The following is a 16585-nucleotide window of genomic DNA, read 5'->3' as shown; positions in this document are numbered from 1 at the left end:
AAAATATTGACAGATGTGCACAAAACCAAACGTTTAGACAGTGGATTGACTTTCCTTGAGCGTTACCGCAACGACGGTGATGATTTCTTAAGCCAAACTGTCACGGGCGATGAAACATGGGTAGCCTACTTCACACCAGAATCAAAGCAACAGTCCATGGAAGTTGAGCAAGGGCATCGTCTCGCTGCAAGACAATGCCCGTCCGCATGTGGCGAATCAGACCAAAGATCTCATCACATCTTTTCGATGGGAAACTCTAGATCATCCTCCGTACAGCCCCGATCTCGCGCCCAGTGACTACCATCTATTCCTGCACTTCAAGAAACACCTGGACGGTCAGCGTCTTCAAGACGATGACGAAATCAAAACCGTGGTGATGCAGTGGTTAACAAGTCAGGCGGCAGACTTCTATGAGGAGGGTATTCAAAAACTGGTACAAGGCCATGATGGCCGGCAGGGGTGGCCGAGCTGTTCTAGGCGCTACAGTCTGGAACCACGCGACCGCTACGGTCGCAGGTTCGAATCCTGCCTCGGGCATGGATGTGTGTGATGTCATTAGGTTAGTTAGGTTTAAGTAGTTCTAAGTTCTAGGGGACTGATGACCTTAGAAGTTAAGTCCCATAGTGCTCAGAGCCATTTGAACCATTTGAACAACGCTATGACAAGTGTCTCAATATTGACGGAAATTATGTAGAAAAGTAATTTAAGGTACAGGCTTTCATGTAAAAATAAAATTATTGAGATACCTTAGCACGTCTTTTTTTTAATTTCAAAACGGTACGTACTTAAAAAACACGCCTCGTGTGTCACACTGTTTCCACTTACTGGCTGAGTTCACGTCCCAGGAGTGAAATACGGCAGGGTTACCGTGATGATTTTGGAAGCGCTGTCGTGATATTCCATGACCCGATGGTTAGCATGCAAGGTTGCATTACTGCCAAGCATTATGTGACCATTTTCGCTGACCAGGTCGATCGCATGTTCCACTGTTAGTTCCTAAATGGTGCTGCTGTGTTGTAAGACGACAGGGCCCCTCTTCACGCAGATCACATCGTCCTGGACTGGTTTTGTGAACACAAGGCTGAATTGTAGCGTCTGCCGTGGCCGCCACAGTCACCAGGTGTCAATATTACTGAGCGTTTGTGGTCTACATCGGACAGAAGCCTGCTTGGTCCGTATCATTGTTACCTCAACCTGCCATTGTTACGCAGGAAGCATTATATACGGGGGTAAGTCAATTATTATCCGCAAAATAGTTATAAAAGTTTATTGTAATCAAATAGGAAACTTACAAGAACATCATTTTTCGACATAGTCTCCTTGCGTTACAACGCGCTTGGTCCATCGTTGTACAAGCTTGCTGATGCCCCCATAAAAGAAAGTTCTCGGTTGAGATGCGAGCCAGAATGCACCGCTTCTTTCACTGATTCGTCCGAGACAAATCGACGGCCCCTTAATGCCTGTTTGAGTCGACCAAACAAGTGACAGTCAGAGGGGACAATATCGGGACCATATGATCCAGTACTTCAAATTTAAGTTTCTGGAGCGTTTCAGAAGTGTGGACAGCAGTATGCGGACGGGCATTGTCGTGGAACAACACAACACCTTTTGACAGCAATCCTCGGCGTTTGCTTCGCATTACAGCCTTTAACTTGGCAGTAATCATCTCTCTGTAACGTACACTGTTTATTGTTGTGCCCCTTTCCCCATAATGTTCCAGTAACGGACCTTGTGCGTACCAAAAATACCGTAAGCATCAGTTTTCCTGCAGACGGTTGGGTCTTGAACTTTTTCTTGGACGGCGAATTTGGATGTTTCCATTCCATACTCTGCCGTTTACTCTCCCGCTCGTAATGATGGATCCACGTTTCGTCACCAGTAATGATCCTGTCTAAGAAGTTGTCCCCTTCGTTACCATAGATACCCAAATGTTTTTTGCAGATGTCCAAGTGCGTTTGTTTATGCAACTGTGTGAGTTTTTTTGGGACCCATCTTGCACAAACCTTATAAAACCCAAGTCTGTTGTGGATGATTTCGTAGGCCGAAAAATGCTTCAAACGGCTCTAAGCACTATGGGACTTAACATCTGAGGCCATCAGTCCCCTAGACTTAGAACTACTTAAACCTAACTAACCTAAGAACATCACACACATCCATGCCCGAGGCAAAATTCCAACCTGCAACCGTAGCAGCAGCGCGCTTCCGGAATGAAGCGCCTAGAACCGCTCGGCCACAGCGGCCGGCTCGTAGGCAGAACCGTGACTAATTTGCAGTCAACAGTTAATCGTCTGTCTAAGAGAATCATTTCACGTGTACGCTCAATGGTTTCTATTTGTGGTGGTAAACGGCCGTCGGGCTCCTTCGTCGTGCGTAACACTTGTGCAACCACTTGGGAATTTTTCAGTCCATTCGTAGACACTCCGTAGTGGCAAAACGCTGTTCCCGTACTGTACCGAAAGTCTTCGATGAATTTCGGCCCCTGATACACCTTCCGACCACAAAAAACGGATCACTGAACGTTGCTCTTCTTTGGTTCAAATAGACAGCGGAGCAGCCATGATTAACAGCACGCCAGCGAAAACGAAACTAACCTAGCAGCTTGAAAATTGCAAAGGTATAACAACAAATAAACAAAGCATGCGTTATTAACGTAAAACGACAGTACTACCAAAATAAACAAAAATATAACTAAATCGCGGTTAATAATTGACTTACCCTCGTAAGATTCCCTTCAAAACCAAACAGCACCTGTAGTTATCTACTCCGAGACGACTGGAAGCTGCTTTGAATGCCAATGGCGCTTCGTACACCGTACCAGGCACGGTAATGTGTTGTGGAGTTTCCATATCTTTGTCCACCGCTGTACTTCACACTGCCACGCGCAACTAATGTACTATTCCACGCCACTCACGTGAGACACGCTTTGTTGTTGTTGTTGTTGTTGTTCTATTGGTGAAGGTCGGTCTTTCCTGTTCGCAGGGGACCGCCTCCTGGACATCCCCTGCAAAGTGTGCGGCGACCGCAGCTCCGGCAAGCACTACGGCATCTACAGCTGTGACGGTGAGCGCCTCAGCCTGCACCTGCTCATCTTCCTCTCTCATACTTACTATAAAAATAAAAAGGCCTTCCCAAAAGCGTAGGCCGGAAATTATCATTTTGTCGGTAAACTCAGTACTTTCACATGTGGAACTAATGGCCGATAATAACTTTTTAGTTTTTGTTCAGAGTGGTGCATGCATTAGACTGGCGATGGATAGTCCACTGACATGACTGAACTCAGGCTTCCACGTCACCTGGGCACAGCCGAGGCCTACGAGAAAGACTGGGCGCGGGGCGTACGTCACGAAGGTAGGCCTGTGCTCGCTCGCTCAAATCGGCAGACAAACTACTTTTCTACACCTATTAACTCGTAACTAGGCGGGTCCGTACAAACTAAAACTGAATCTTCTGCTGGAATCCGCTATTATGCAATCTTACTGTTATTAGTCCTATAATGATGAGAAGTCCATGGGCCTACTCATAATTTGTTACGGCTGAACTGGCGTAAAATAAAATAAAATAAAATCATACTAAAATGATCAGTTGCATAAGGCACCACTTCCAACATGTAATGACTACTGATAAGCAGAAGAGACTAAATGCTATTAACAAGCCGTTATACCATTTATATCGAGTATTGATCTTAAATTAAATTTTGCTGTAGTACTGTTAATCATAACGACTTCATAATAGCAGATTCCAGTGGAATATTCAATTCTCGTTAGTACTTACACGCCCTGCTGCGAGTTAACAGGTTTAGAAACGCATTTTGTCTGCTGAGCTGAGCGAGCGAGCGAGTTCAGGACTACCTTCGCGACGTACGCGCCGCGGCCTGTCTTTCTCGTGGGCCTCGGCCACAGCTCTTGCACACATGTTGTTTATGAGAGTGCTTTCTGTACAGTATTCTTTGAAGTATCCGATAAACGTGCAAATTGATGACTACTTATTAACACGATCCAGCAGCACTCCGCGAATTCTACCGTGCGAATAATTCCTCGGCCAACTGTGTGTGTGACGTGAACAACCCACATTCTTGTAAGTTTCTACTCACGGCAGTAATTTTTTTTTTTCAGTTACGAGTACGCCTGCCACAAAACTTTTTTCTATACCTATGTCACCCTTCTTTGGCTCTACATTCTGCTGCAGAATACATTAAATACACGTCAACCGCTCCTCCTTCCCGCTCCCTTCTCTCTCTAAACCAGTTGTGTGTGTTTCGTCATTCGAGGTTTTTACACTGTGGAAAAAGCAACACCATGAAGAGTCATCAGATATCAGCCACCATATCCGGACAGAATAAGAAGTTTCAGTACAGTGGTTTCCTTCACCCATTCCTGTAGGCCGAATTGCGTGTCAGGATGTTATCCTACTTGAAATTGGCGTCAAATATTATGTAATTGCCGTAATTAATTATATGAAATGACTGACCTCAAATTTCTTATTTTAATTAGCTATATTAGGAGCAGATTACTTGGCATTTTCTGTAAGCACTCTAACGTATGACCACCTCCCACTGCTTTTTACAATTTTAAGGTTGTTTCTAACATTTTTTTACCGATTTTCTCACATTTATCGAGATTGTCAACCAATCACAAATACGAAAGTACTAGACTTTAAATGCTTAACAATTATCACAGTGTGATATTTTAACAAATACACTGATATCTCAAGTTTAACAATTAATTGCTGTTGTGGTCTTCAGTCCGGAGACTGGTTTGATGCAGCTCTCCATGTTACTCTATTCTGTGCGAGACTCTTCATCTCCGAATAACCACTGCAACCTACGTCTTCCAGAATCTCCTCACTGTATTCATCTCTTGGTCTCCCTCTATTGTATTTACCCTACCCCCCCCCCCCCCCCCAACACTTCCCTCAGATACTATATTGGTCACCCCTTGATGTATCAAAATGTGCCACAAATTTCTTGCCTGCTCTGTTCCACTCAGTACCTCCTCATTAGTTACGTGATCTACTCATCTAATCCTAATCATTCGTCAGTAACACCACATTTTAAACACTTCTGTTCTCTTCTTATCTAAACAGTTTATCGTTCGTGATATACTTCCATATATGGCTACACTCCAGACAAATACTTTCAGAAAAGACTTCCTAACACTTAAATCTGTATTCGATGTTAATAAATTTCTCTTCTTCAGAAATAGTTTTCTTGCCATTACCAGTCTACATTTTATATCCTCTCTACTTCGGCCGTCATCTTTTTTTTTTTCTCTACCCAAATCGCAAAACTCATCCACTACTTTAAGCGTCTTGTTTCCTAATCTAATTCCCTCAGCAACACCTGATTTAATTCGACTGTAAGCCATTATCCTTGTTTTTCTTTTCTTGTTCATCTTGTATCCTCCTTTCAAGACTCTGTCCATTCCGTTCAAGTGCTCTTCCAGGTCCTCTGCTGTCTCTGACACTATTACAATGTCAACGGCAAACTATAAAGTTTTTATTTCGTAGCCCTGCACTTTAATTCCTGCTCCTAATTTTTCTTCAGTTTCCTTTACTGTTTGTGCAATGTACACATTGAATAACATCGGGAAAAAGCTGCAACCCCGCCTCACTCTTCTCTCAACCACTCCTTCCGTTTCGTGCCTTTCGACTCTTACAATTGCCGTCTGGTTTCTATACAAGCTGTAAATCGCCTTTCGCTCCTTGTATTTTACCCCTGCTACCTTCAGAATTTCAAAGAGAGTATTCCAGTCAACATTGTCGACAGCTTTCTATAAGTCTACAAATGCTATAAACGTGGATTTGTCTTTCTTTAACCTATCTTCTAAGATAAGTCGTAGGGTAGTATTGTCTCGAGCGTTCCTATGATTCTCCGAAATCATAACTGATCACAACAGCATTTTGGAACCAAGACTTATTAAACAGATAGTTCGGAAATTTTCATACCTGCCAGCAACTGCTTTCTTTGAAATTGGAATTATTACAGCCTTGTTTAAGTCTAAGGGTATTTCGCCTGTCTCATACTTCTTCCACACCAGACGGGAGACTTTCTTGCGGTTGGCTCACTCAAGGCTATCAGTAGTCCTAACGGAATGTTGTCTACTGCCTAAGCTTTATTCTGTCAAATTCTTCTCATAGTATCATAGCTTCCATCTCATCTTCATCTGCATCCGCTGCCCTTTCTATAATATTGCCCTCAAGTACATCTCCCTTGTATAGACACTCTATATATTCCTTTCACCTTTCAGCTGGTTTTCCATTCATACAGCTGCTTGGTTTTTTATCCAAAGGCCTTTTTGGCTTTTCTGTAGGCAGTATCTATCTTTCCCCTAGTGAAATATGCTTCTAAACCCTTACATTTGTCCTCTGGCCTTTCCTGCTTAGCCATTTTGCACTTCTTGTCAACCTCATTTTTTAAATGTGTGTATTCCCTTCCTCCTACTTCACTTTCTGAGTTTTCTCCGTTCATCAAAGAAATTCAATATCTCTTTGTTATTCAAGGATATCTGCGAGGCCTTGTCTATTTACCTATTGTCCTCTGCTGCCTTCATTATTTCATTTCTTGAAGCTACCCATTCTCCTTCTACTGTATTTCTTTCCTTTGTTCTAGTCAACCGTTGCCTAATGCTCTCTCTGAAACTCTCAGCAACCTGTGGTTGATTCAACTTATCCAGGACCCATCTTATTATTTTCCTATCGTTTTCCAATTTATTCAGTTTTAATCTACGGTTCATAACCAATCTACGGTTCAGTCAGAGTCCACATCTGCCCCTGGCAATGTCTTACAATTTAAAATCATGTTCCTAAATCTCTTTCTTACCATATATAATCAAGCTGAAACTTTCTATTGTCTCCAGGTCTTTTCCACGTATACAATCTTCTTTTATGATTCTTAAACGAAGTAATAGCGATTATTTAACTATCCTCTGTGCGAAACTGTATTAGGCGTATTCTTCTTGCATTCCTTTTTCCCAGTCCATATTGACCTACTATTTTTCCGTCTCTTCCTTTTACTGCTATCTAATTTCAGTCGCCCATGACTCTCAAATTTTGGTCTCCCTTGAAAGGAGTATATTGGGGCACATTTGTATAAGACCGCAGACCCAGAGATATTGCTTCTGGTCTGAGACTGTAGTGTTGGAGTAAGACGGCGCTTGGCGCTCAGTTGTAGGCACCTGTCTGTGAGCGAAAGAGGATGGTCTGGGCGGTTTTGTGGTGTGCTGTGTGAAGCCACCAAGTGTTAGATTAATGTAGGTGTGTCAATATTGTTGAACTTGGAAGCAGAAGTCTTCATGCAAGCAAGGTAAACATGTTAAATAATTATGATTTCTGTTTTTCCCAGCACGTTAGTATAGATGAGTTGGCTGATAACCTGTAATTGTTGAGTGATCCCAGAATGTACGTAAACCGTTTTGATGGTGGTGGTGGTGGTTAGTGTTTAACGTCCCGTCGACAATGAGGTCATCAGAGACGGAGCGCAAGCTCGGGTTAGGGAAGGATTGGGAAGGAAATCGGCCGTGCCCTTTCAAAGGAACCATCCCGGCATTTGCCTGAAACGATTTAGGGAAATCACGGAAAACCTAAATCAGGATGGCTGGAGACGGGATTGAACCGTCGTCCTCCCGAATGCGAGTCCAGTGTGCTAACCACTGCGCCACCTCGCTCGGTAAACCGTTTTGACAAGAAGGCTAGTTAGATATTTCACTTTGGAATGTGTCTAAGATTTGTTAACAGAGCTACATTTAGTTTAATGATTTGCATTTATGTTGGTCGTGTTTCCCTCACAGACAGCGCTCCCTTACTCCAACACTACAATCTCAGACCAGAAGCAGTATCCCTGGGTCTGCGGTCTTATACAAATATGCCCCAGTATACTCATTTTACCCTTAAGTATCTGAATAATTTCTTTTATCTCGTCATACATTTCTTCGATCTCTTCATTATCTGCGGAGTTAGTTGACATATAAACTTCTACTACTGTGTTGCTTGTGGGCTTCGTGTCTATTTTGGCTACAGTAATGCGTTCACTGTCCTGTTAATGGTGGCTTTCCCGCATTTCTATTTTCTTATTCATTATTACACCTACTGTTGCATTACCCATATTTGATATTGTCTTTATAACCCTGTATTCGCCTGACCAGAAGTCCTGTATTCACCTGAGCGAACTTCATTAATTCCCACTATATCTGAATTCAACCTATCCATTTCCATTTTTAAATTTTCTAACCTACCTGCCCGATTAAGGGATCTGACATTTCACGCTCCAATCTGTAAAATGCCCAGTTTTGTTTCTCCTGTTGACGACATCTCGTGAGTAGTCCTCACCCGGAGATCCGGACTATTTTACCTCCGGAGTATTTTACCCCCAGAGTCAGCCATCATCATTTAACCATACAGTAAAGCTGAATGCCCTCGCGAAAAATTACGACTGTAGTTTCCCCTTGCTTTCAGCCGTTCGCATTACCAGCGCAGCAAGGCCGTTTTGATTGATGTCACAAGATCAGATCAGTCAGTCATCTAGACCGTTGTTCCTGAATATACGGAAAGGGCTGATGACGCTCTTCAGGAACCACACGTTTGTCTGGTGTCTCAACAGATACCCTCCGTTGTGGTTGTACCTACGCTAGGGCTATCTGTATCGCTGAGGCACGCAAGCTGCTCATGGTTCCTTGTGTAGCACTTCTATATATTTCTTCCACGTTTGAGCTTTCCCTTTTCTGTTTAGTACTGGCGTATAGCTTAGCACTGGCTTGATATCAGGCTATTGATATTGACTGAGTTGCATTTCATTTTTCCAATGGTCACTTTAATTTCAGCCGGCGGTTGTGGCCAAGCGGTTCTAGACGCTTCATTCCGGAACCGCGCGACCGCTACGGTCTCAGGTTCGAATCCTGCTTCGGGCATGGATGTGTGTGATGCCCTTAGGTTAGTTAGGTATAAGTAGTTCTACGTTCTAGGCGACTGATGACCTCAGGTGTTAAGTCTCATAGTGCTCAGAGCCATTTTAACCATTTGAACTTTAATTTTCCTGTAGATCACATCTACCTTTCCCCTAGTTACGTATTCTTCTACATACTTGCATTTCTCGTTTAGTCATTCCTTCTTTGCCATTTTGCATTTGCCATCAATCTCATTTTTAGACGTCTGTTTTCCCTTTTGCCTGCTTCATTTTCTACATTTTTACATTTGCCCCTTTCGTCAATTATATTTAACATCTCGTACGTTACCCAAGAATTTTCATGGGCTTTGTCTTTTTACCTGTTGCATCCATTGCTACCTTCATTATTTTCTCTGTCGAAGCCATCCATTGATCTTCTACTGTCTTCCCTTTCTGACTGTTTCGGTCACTTTTTTTTTCTAATGCTGCTTCTGCAATTTTTAACAACCTCTAGTTCTTTCAGTTTATCCTGATCTCTCCTTCTTAATTTTCTACTTGTTTGCGATTTCTCGAGCATATGACTCGCCGTCTTGGGAAACAGCATGACTACTGCGCCCAGATATATGGCGTTATGCTGGTGCTTCTAGCCAAAACTGGCGACCATAGTCTAAAGTAATTGTTTTTTCAGAAAATTTAGTGCTGCTAAATATTTCGTGCACTTTATATATCTTTTCTGGGTGTATTCTGCAGAAAACTGACAGTCTATTGCGACAAAATCCATCTATGCTGCCGGGAAAAAATGCAACGTCGTCAACAACAAGATCGTTTTATTAACAAGTAATGTGACAGACAGGAAATCCAGTATGAATATGACAACAATTTCATACCAAATGAAATGCACGCGTCACAGCAAATGGGGCCCAAACAGTTGCATCCATACATTGTATATCCTCCCCTCTGGCTGCAACGCAGACGTGTATTCTTACATGCAAACTACCATAAAGGCGCCGAATGGCATCCTGCGATAGACTGTCTCAAGCACCTTATACCTTTTATTACCATTTGATAATGGTTTCTGCAGGTTTTGGAGAACAAGTAAGTTCCCGCTTCACTCTACTGAGTAAGCGTTGGACTGGAGAGAGATCATGTGATCTTGCTGGTCAGGATAGTTGTTGTGCGCCACGAAGAGCAAGTTGCGTAACAACGGCCGTATGTGGATGTGCACTGTCCTGCTAGAAAAGCACTTCGCCTTCCTGTCGAAGGAATGGCAGTAGCGCGGGGCACTAGTTGGCTCTGAGCACTATGGGACTCAACTGCTGAGGTCATTAGTCCCCTAGAACTTAGAACTAGTTAAACCTAACTAACCTAAGGACATCACAAACATCCATGCCCGAGGCAGGATTCGAACCTGCGACCGTAGCGGTCTTGCGGTTCCAGACTGCAGCGCCTTTAACCGCACGGCCACTTCGGCCGGCGGGGGGGCACTAGTTACTTTACAGAAGAGATATATCTCTTCTGCATCTCATATCGTTGTTTTGCCAGGCGTAAGTAGAAAATAAGAAGAATAATAGTGATCAGTTTTCTGATCTGCCTCTCAAATATGGATCAGACTAGATTTTTGCTATAATGCACCAGAATTATCACCGGTTTCTGCACTACTCTTGAAATACTTCATCTTGTTCTTCTCCATAAATTTGGAGTATGCAGTGTAATCGGCCCAAATGAGCGTAGAATTTCCTTTCACATTCTAAGGGGGCTTAGTGCCTGCCCGCCGTGCTGTAGCTGGGCACGAAGTGTGGGGCTCTTTGGCCGGCATGCGTAGGCAGCCACGGTTAGACGTTCAGTTTAGATGGGCATCACTGGTATACATCGAAATGCTTAAGTGGTAGCAGCAACCGTGTGTAAGTATAGAAGCTGCCAGTCTTTTATCTCGTGGAAAATACTAGAATGATGAGATGTTGTAAATACGCAGCCACCACTAAGTCACGAGGAAGGTGCAGACGTGTTCTGCAGCGGGCGGGCAGCCTCAGCAGTACGCCGTGTGTTGTGCTGCGCAGGCTGCTCGGGCTTCTTCAAGCGGTCGATCCACCGGAACCGCGTCTACACGTGCAAGGCGGCGGGCGAGCTGAAGGGCCGCTGCCCCATCGACAAGACGCACCGCAACCAGTGCCGCGCCTGCCGCCTCAACAAGTGCTTCCAGGCCGCCATGAACAAGGATGGTAAGTCGCCTGCCGCCTCAACAAGTGCTTCCAGGCCGCCATGAACAAGGATGGTAAGTCGCCTGCCGCCTCAACAAGTGCTTCCAGGCCGCCATGAACAAGGATGGTAAGTCGCCTGCCGCCTCAACAAGTGCTTCCAAGCCGCCATGAACAAGGATGGTAAGTCGCCTGCCACCTCAACAAGTGCTTCCAGGCCGCCATGAACAAGGATGGTAAGTCGCCTGCCGCCTCAACAAGTGCTTCCAGGCCGCCATGAACAAGGATGGTAAGTCGCCTGCCGCCTCAACAAGTGCTTCCAGGCCGCCATGAACAAGGATGGTAAGTCGCCTGCCGCCTCAACAAGTGCTTCCAGGCCGCCATGAACAAGGATGGTAAGTCGCCTGCCGCCTCAACAAGTGCTTCCAGGCCGCCATGAACAAGGATGGTAAGTCGCCTGCCACCTCAACAAGTGCTTCCAGGCCGCCATGAACAAGGATGGTAAGTCGCCTGCCGCCTCAACAAGTGCTTCCAGGCCGCCATGAACAAGGATGGTAAGTCGCCTGCCGCCTCAACAAGTGCTTCCAGGCCGCCATGAACAAGGATGGTAAGTCGCCTGCCGCCTCAACAAGTGCTTCCAGGCCGCCATGAACAAGGATGGTAAGTCGCCTGTCGCCTCAACAAGTGCTTCCAGGCCGCCATGAACAAGGATGGTAAGTCGCCTGCCGCCTCAACAAGTGCTTCCAGGCCGCCATGAACAAGGATGGTAAGTCGCCTGCCGCCTCAACAAGTGCTTCCAGGCCGCCATGAACAAGGATAGTAACTCGCTGCCACCTCAACAAGTGCTTCTGGTTGCTATGAACAAATATGGTAAGTCTCCTTCCACAACAGCAAGTGCTTCCAGGCCGGCATGAACAAGGACGGTAAGTCGTCTGTCACCTCAGCAAGTCCTTCTGGCTCCCATGAGCAAGGCTGGTATGTCACCTGCCGCCTCTACAAGTGCTTCCAGGCTGCCATTAACAAGGATGGTAAATCGCCTACCACTGTAACAAGTGCTTCCTGGCCGCCATGAACGAGGACGGTGAGTCGGTCACAACCCCACTTTCCAAGCACTGAAATGGACGCATTGATACCAGGTCGTGGCCCCTGGTTCATTGTTTCTCTCGTTATAAAACAACGGTAACCGTCGACCTAAAATTAAATAGCGAAAATGATCATGGCAATCTAATCTCGTTTTACTGAAGTGAATAAACTTGTTATGTTCTTTATAAAATTTTATGTGTGTTGGTCTGTCAATGAATATGAAATGCGTAATTTTTGTGTTATTCAAATTTACTGTGTGATGTGTCATTGAGAAAATGACTTTATCTTCTAAACCAATACGTAATGCCCATAATGAAATCAACCCTCTTAAACTTACCCAGTCTCGTGAGCACCAAGCTGTACAATAAACTGACAAAATTCTCTGCGCAAATAAACAATGAAGTAAATGTTCCTTAGCTCTAGAGCCGCAACGCATGTAATCTTGGTATTCTGTTCTATCCACGGTAGGCGTACAAAATATGACGGCCATAAAATACCTTCATACAAATAATGTCAGTAGATTAGCTGATAAATGGATAACATTGCAAATGCGCAGTAAAAATACTGGATATTGGCTCAGCGCTGTGCAGTGCTGCCTACATTGAAACTGTCACAAACATTAATACTCTTCTGATTCTGGAACATTCATATTTTTTTATTATGATTTTACAACAATTTCTTTTAGAAAAATATTCATTGGTTTTAAATAAATATGACATGGAAGCGGATGAGGTCCTGATAAGGGGATATGCTAAGACCAAATGCTTCAGTTTGAAAATTGTATTCAAAATAAAGTTCCTCCTTCCTAAAATCTGATATGAAACATTTTACATGAATTTCAAAAACAGTGAACTTCTACCCTTATTGTCGTAATTAAAATATACTTGGATTGTTACATGAGAAAAAATATGACATCGTTTTACAAAATAGATTCCAAAATTTAACACAAAATATTACAAATCGGATACACTTCTACATTAAATCTGATGGAAAATACCTGGTTCCTACATTAAAGGGTCAGTATTGTAAAATAGAGAGGAATCCACACGTCGCATTGCTGCATACTCAAAACTAAGTATACAAAATTTCATTACATAACAAATTTGTTCCCGATGCTTTCCCTTTGAGTTACAATATCAATTCATTAAGCTTCTCTAATTGCCATGCACAATGGTCAGTATTTGTTAACGATCAGTATCACTTCAGTCCTTGATAATCTTATAGCCTTACAAAGTAAAAATACACACTTCACACTTTTATAGAAATAACTACGACGTAACATTTACTGGCTCTGTGTGAGCACAAACAACCTCATTCATCACTTCATTTTATAAAAGCTATATTATTCTGCGTCCATAGACCAACAACTAAATTCTCACAGCTAGCCACTAGCTTTTAGTCTTATATTCTACCTATGATAGAATGCAATGGTAACTGCTACTGCACTCCGCACGCCCCTACTTATGATCGATTCTGCCACTCAGGCATCATCTTTCGTTCAGTGGTGTCAAAGACACAATCTTTTTTACATATTGTCAGTATGTGGGTATGTTGATGAGTTGCGCAACGGTTTGATCTGACAAGAAGCAATTTCCACCCAACAGTACTACAGAAGTCGGACAGACTTTCAGCAATAAATATCATCCACTGTAAGGAAAAGACACAAAAATATTCTCTTTTTTTACAGAACTAGTGGGATACTTGGGTACTGGTGTATTGTTAGTTAGTGTAAGAAAAACATTAAACAAATGGAAAATATTATTTATTGCAAAATCTGAGAAAATCAAGTGAAACTTTTATTTATAAACTGATACACACATTTTCGGGTTCTTTTCGGAATAGGAGGTTACCTCTTATGGATAGGAATCCTGTTAATGAAATTTATATACAAAGTGTGGGAAAGCTCTTTTATCCCTTTACTTTAAGAATGTTATTTACTTGGCAGAATGGCTGAGAGCCACGCCTACTCAACTTGAATAATTATCCAATTGAATTTTTCTAAGTATGGTCAAGGCTGTCGTGTGAGAAATGTAATGGAGTGATGTGAATGAAGTATGTTATTTCTAATGGAAGAAAGATGGGGCTCGCCTAAGCTGTAGCACACAATACCGTGAGATGCGACGACTGCTGCCTGCGTCGTTCGCCACTGAAAAATAACAAAACTATCTCTTTCTATCTGGATTGACCTTCGCCAATCGAACTCTCACTACGTCTTGAAGAAGTCAAGGACTCCTATCTGCCCCTAGTCTAACTATTGGCGTGGTACACCAGTCAGATAACCATTCCACCGCGATGCCACTCAATGTTCGCCTGCAGGCGCTAACTAATGCTCTATCTGTGTTAACACCGAACATTAAGTGTCGAAGCCAACACAGTGAACAAACGCTTAATCGCGAGCGACTCAATATAGAGTATCACTCTGATTCGCTAGCGAAAGAGGTGCTCTCTCAGTGCAGTACTGAGTAGAGACTTTGTTCCTCACTCTCTGCGTATACGCACGAGCGCACTCGCTCCCGCTATGTATTCCCGCTTCAAGAGCGTCACCGGAACGACCCATCTCCAAAAAGCGAAAGCCTATGTCATCCGCTGTCTTTCCCTCACTCCTCCAGCTCATTGCATCAGAAATAGTCTGCCAATCAGTGTTACTCTTACAAACTGGAGAATGGTGCTCCGTTCAAGCTGACCAATCCGGAAATATATAGCATCTGTTTTAGGCATTTACTGTCCACCTGTGAGAACTCTGAAACTGTGCACTAGGTCCACCAAAAATGCGTATGCTGGGGCTCTCCCAAACAATGCAACGGGTTTTGCTTTCAAGGTGAACACGCAGGCCATTATCCTTTTCCTGTGGCTAAAAACTGTTTTGGTCCCTGGGCAGTCGGCCAGCCAGCGCAACTGTGTGCCAACTTACCCTCCTACAGACTTTCCAGCGGACTGGTTGCCTCCGCCGAACAAAAACTCCTGTGGCTGTCGTGTCTTGAATGCTTGTGTATGCCAGCCTCGACTTTTTACCTCGGTGGGCACTTGCGATTTATTTATTAGATTTGCATATCGATTAAATGGAAATATGTAAAATTGACTCTACCCTATCGAGTTTGGGCTCAAATGAAACATCTTGATACGCAGAAAAAGATGGTGAGGTCGGAATATCTGAGAAACGGTCAGGATACCACGCAACCTTACAATATGACAACTGTTTCAAGTCATTTTTCATGAATAGTCGGGCTCCATGTACAAGTGGACTCATCACGAACTTAAGGGTATTAGTTAACGGTGATTAATTCAATGTGTGGCATTCTGAGCCACAAGGGTGAAATTGAATGTACTGTACAATTCAAAAGCAATAAAACTGTACTCATATACTCGGCTGGTACCTTTATTCCAACAAGTAAAAAACAGGATAAAGTAAGTTAAACAAACACAAGTATATTCTTGAATAGTAAGTGTGCATGCATGCAGAAATGGATTCAATTACTCCAAATACACTGACATGTTAACCCATGCAACTCATGTGACACTGTAAAAAAAAACTTGCCAAAGACACATGTTCAACAGCTGTCAAATTCAGCCAGTTCTCGGCCAACCACAAGAAAGCACATTTATTACAGGTTTGCTCACATGTCTTGTGAGGACAGTTTGCAAATCTTTTCTTGTCAAGAAGTTATTTATTTATTACGTGGGAAATCAGAATCTGCAAAACATGGCAAATACACTGAATGAGCCGCGCAGGGTTAGTCGAGCGGCCTAAGGCGCTGCAGTCATGGACTGTGCGGCTGGTCCCGGCAGAAGTTCGAGTCCTCCCTCGGGCATGCGTGTGTGTGTTTGTCCTTAGGATAATTTAGGTTAAGTAGCGTGTAAGTTTAGGGACTGTTGACTAGTAGTTAAGTCCCATAAGATTTGACACACATTTGAACATTTTGAACACTGAATGATTGGGACCAGATATGATTATTATTTTACTAAAGAGTACAAAAATAGTAGTGAGGAGGTGGAGCGAACTCTATGTAAAGCCTACCATTGTGGTTGTTTAATAACCAGTGGCTATTTATTGAATGCAAATACATAAAACTCCAACCACTCACTATCTTGAAATAGTTATTTATTCATTTTCGAACCTTTTCAGTCTCATCTTCAGATGGTGTACAGGAAGGTACATAGCTGTTTCAAGATTAATGCTGGGTTATGGCTCTGTGACAAGATGGAACATGCTTTAATGCTTTGTCATGAGCATTGTTTATCTGACAATTTGGACCCAAAATTTAGTTTTGTATTTACTATGACAGTATGGGCGGCTTTTGTTAATATCCATCTCTTTACATCGTCTTGGTACCACATATTTTACAGAATACATATGCATGTACGCTGTGATAACGAAATTTCGCCGACATCCAGCCTGTGTATACAATTGTTTCTTGTTACAAAGATCTTCACA

At 43.2% G+C, this 16585-nt stretch overlaps 1 protein-coding gene across 1 annotated transcript in view; it reads left to right on the top strand.

The window, feature by feature from the left end:
• Positions 1–16585, top strand: part of LOC126456063 (COUP transcription factor 1-like) — a 187983-nt gene that overhangs the window by 138948 nt on the left and 32450 nt on the right. The window contains exons 3-4 of the mRNA XM_050091821.1: positions 2980–3060; positions 10933–11094. Of these exons, the coding sequence (XP_049947778.1) occupies positions 2980–3060; positions 10933–11094 (243 nt within the window). The remainder of the gene's footprint in view (positions 1–2979; positions 3061–10932; positions 11095–16585) is intronic.

The sequence above is a fragment of the Schistocerca serialis genome, chromosome 1 (assembly GCF_023864345.2).
Source record: "Schistocerca serialis cubense isolate TAMUIC-IGC-003099 chromosome 1, iqSchSeri2.2, whole genome shotgun sequence".
NCBI lineage: Eukaryota > Metazoa > Arthropoda > Insecta > Orthoptera > Acrididae > Schistocerca > Schistocerca serialis.
This window is presented reverse-complemented; position numbering and strand designations above follow the sequence as displayed.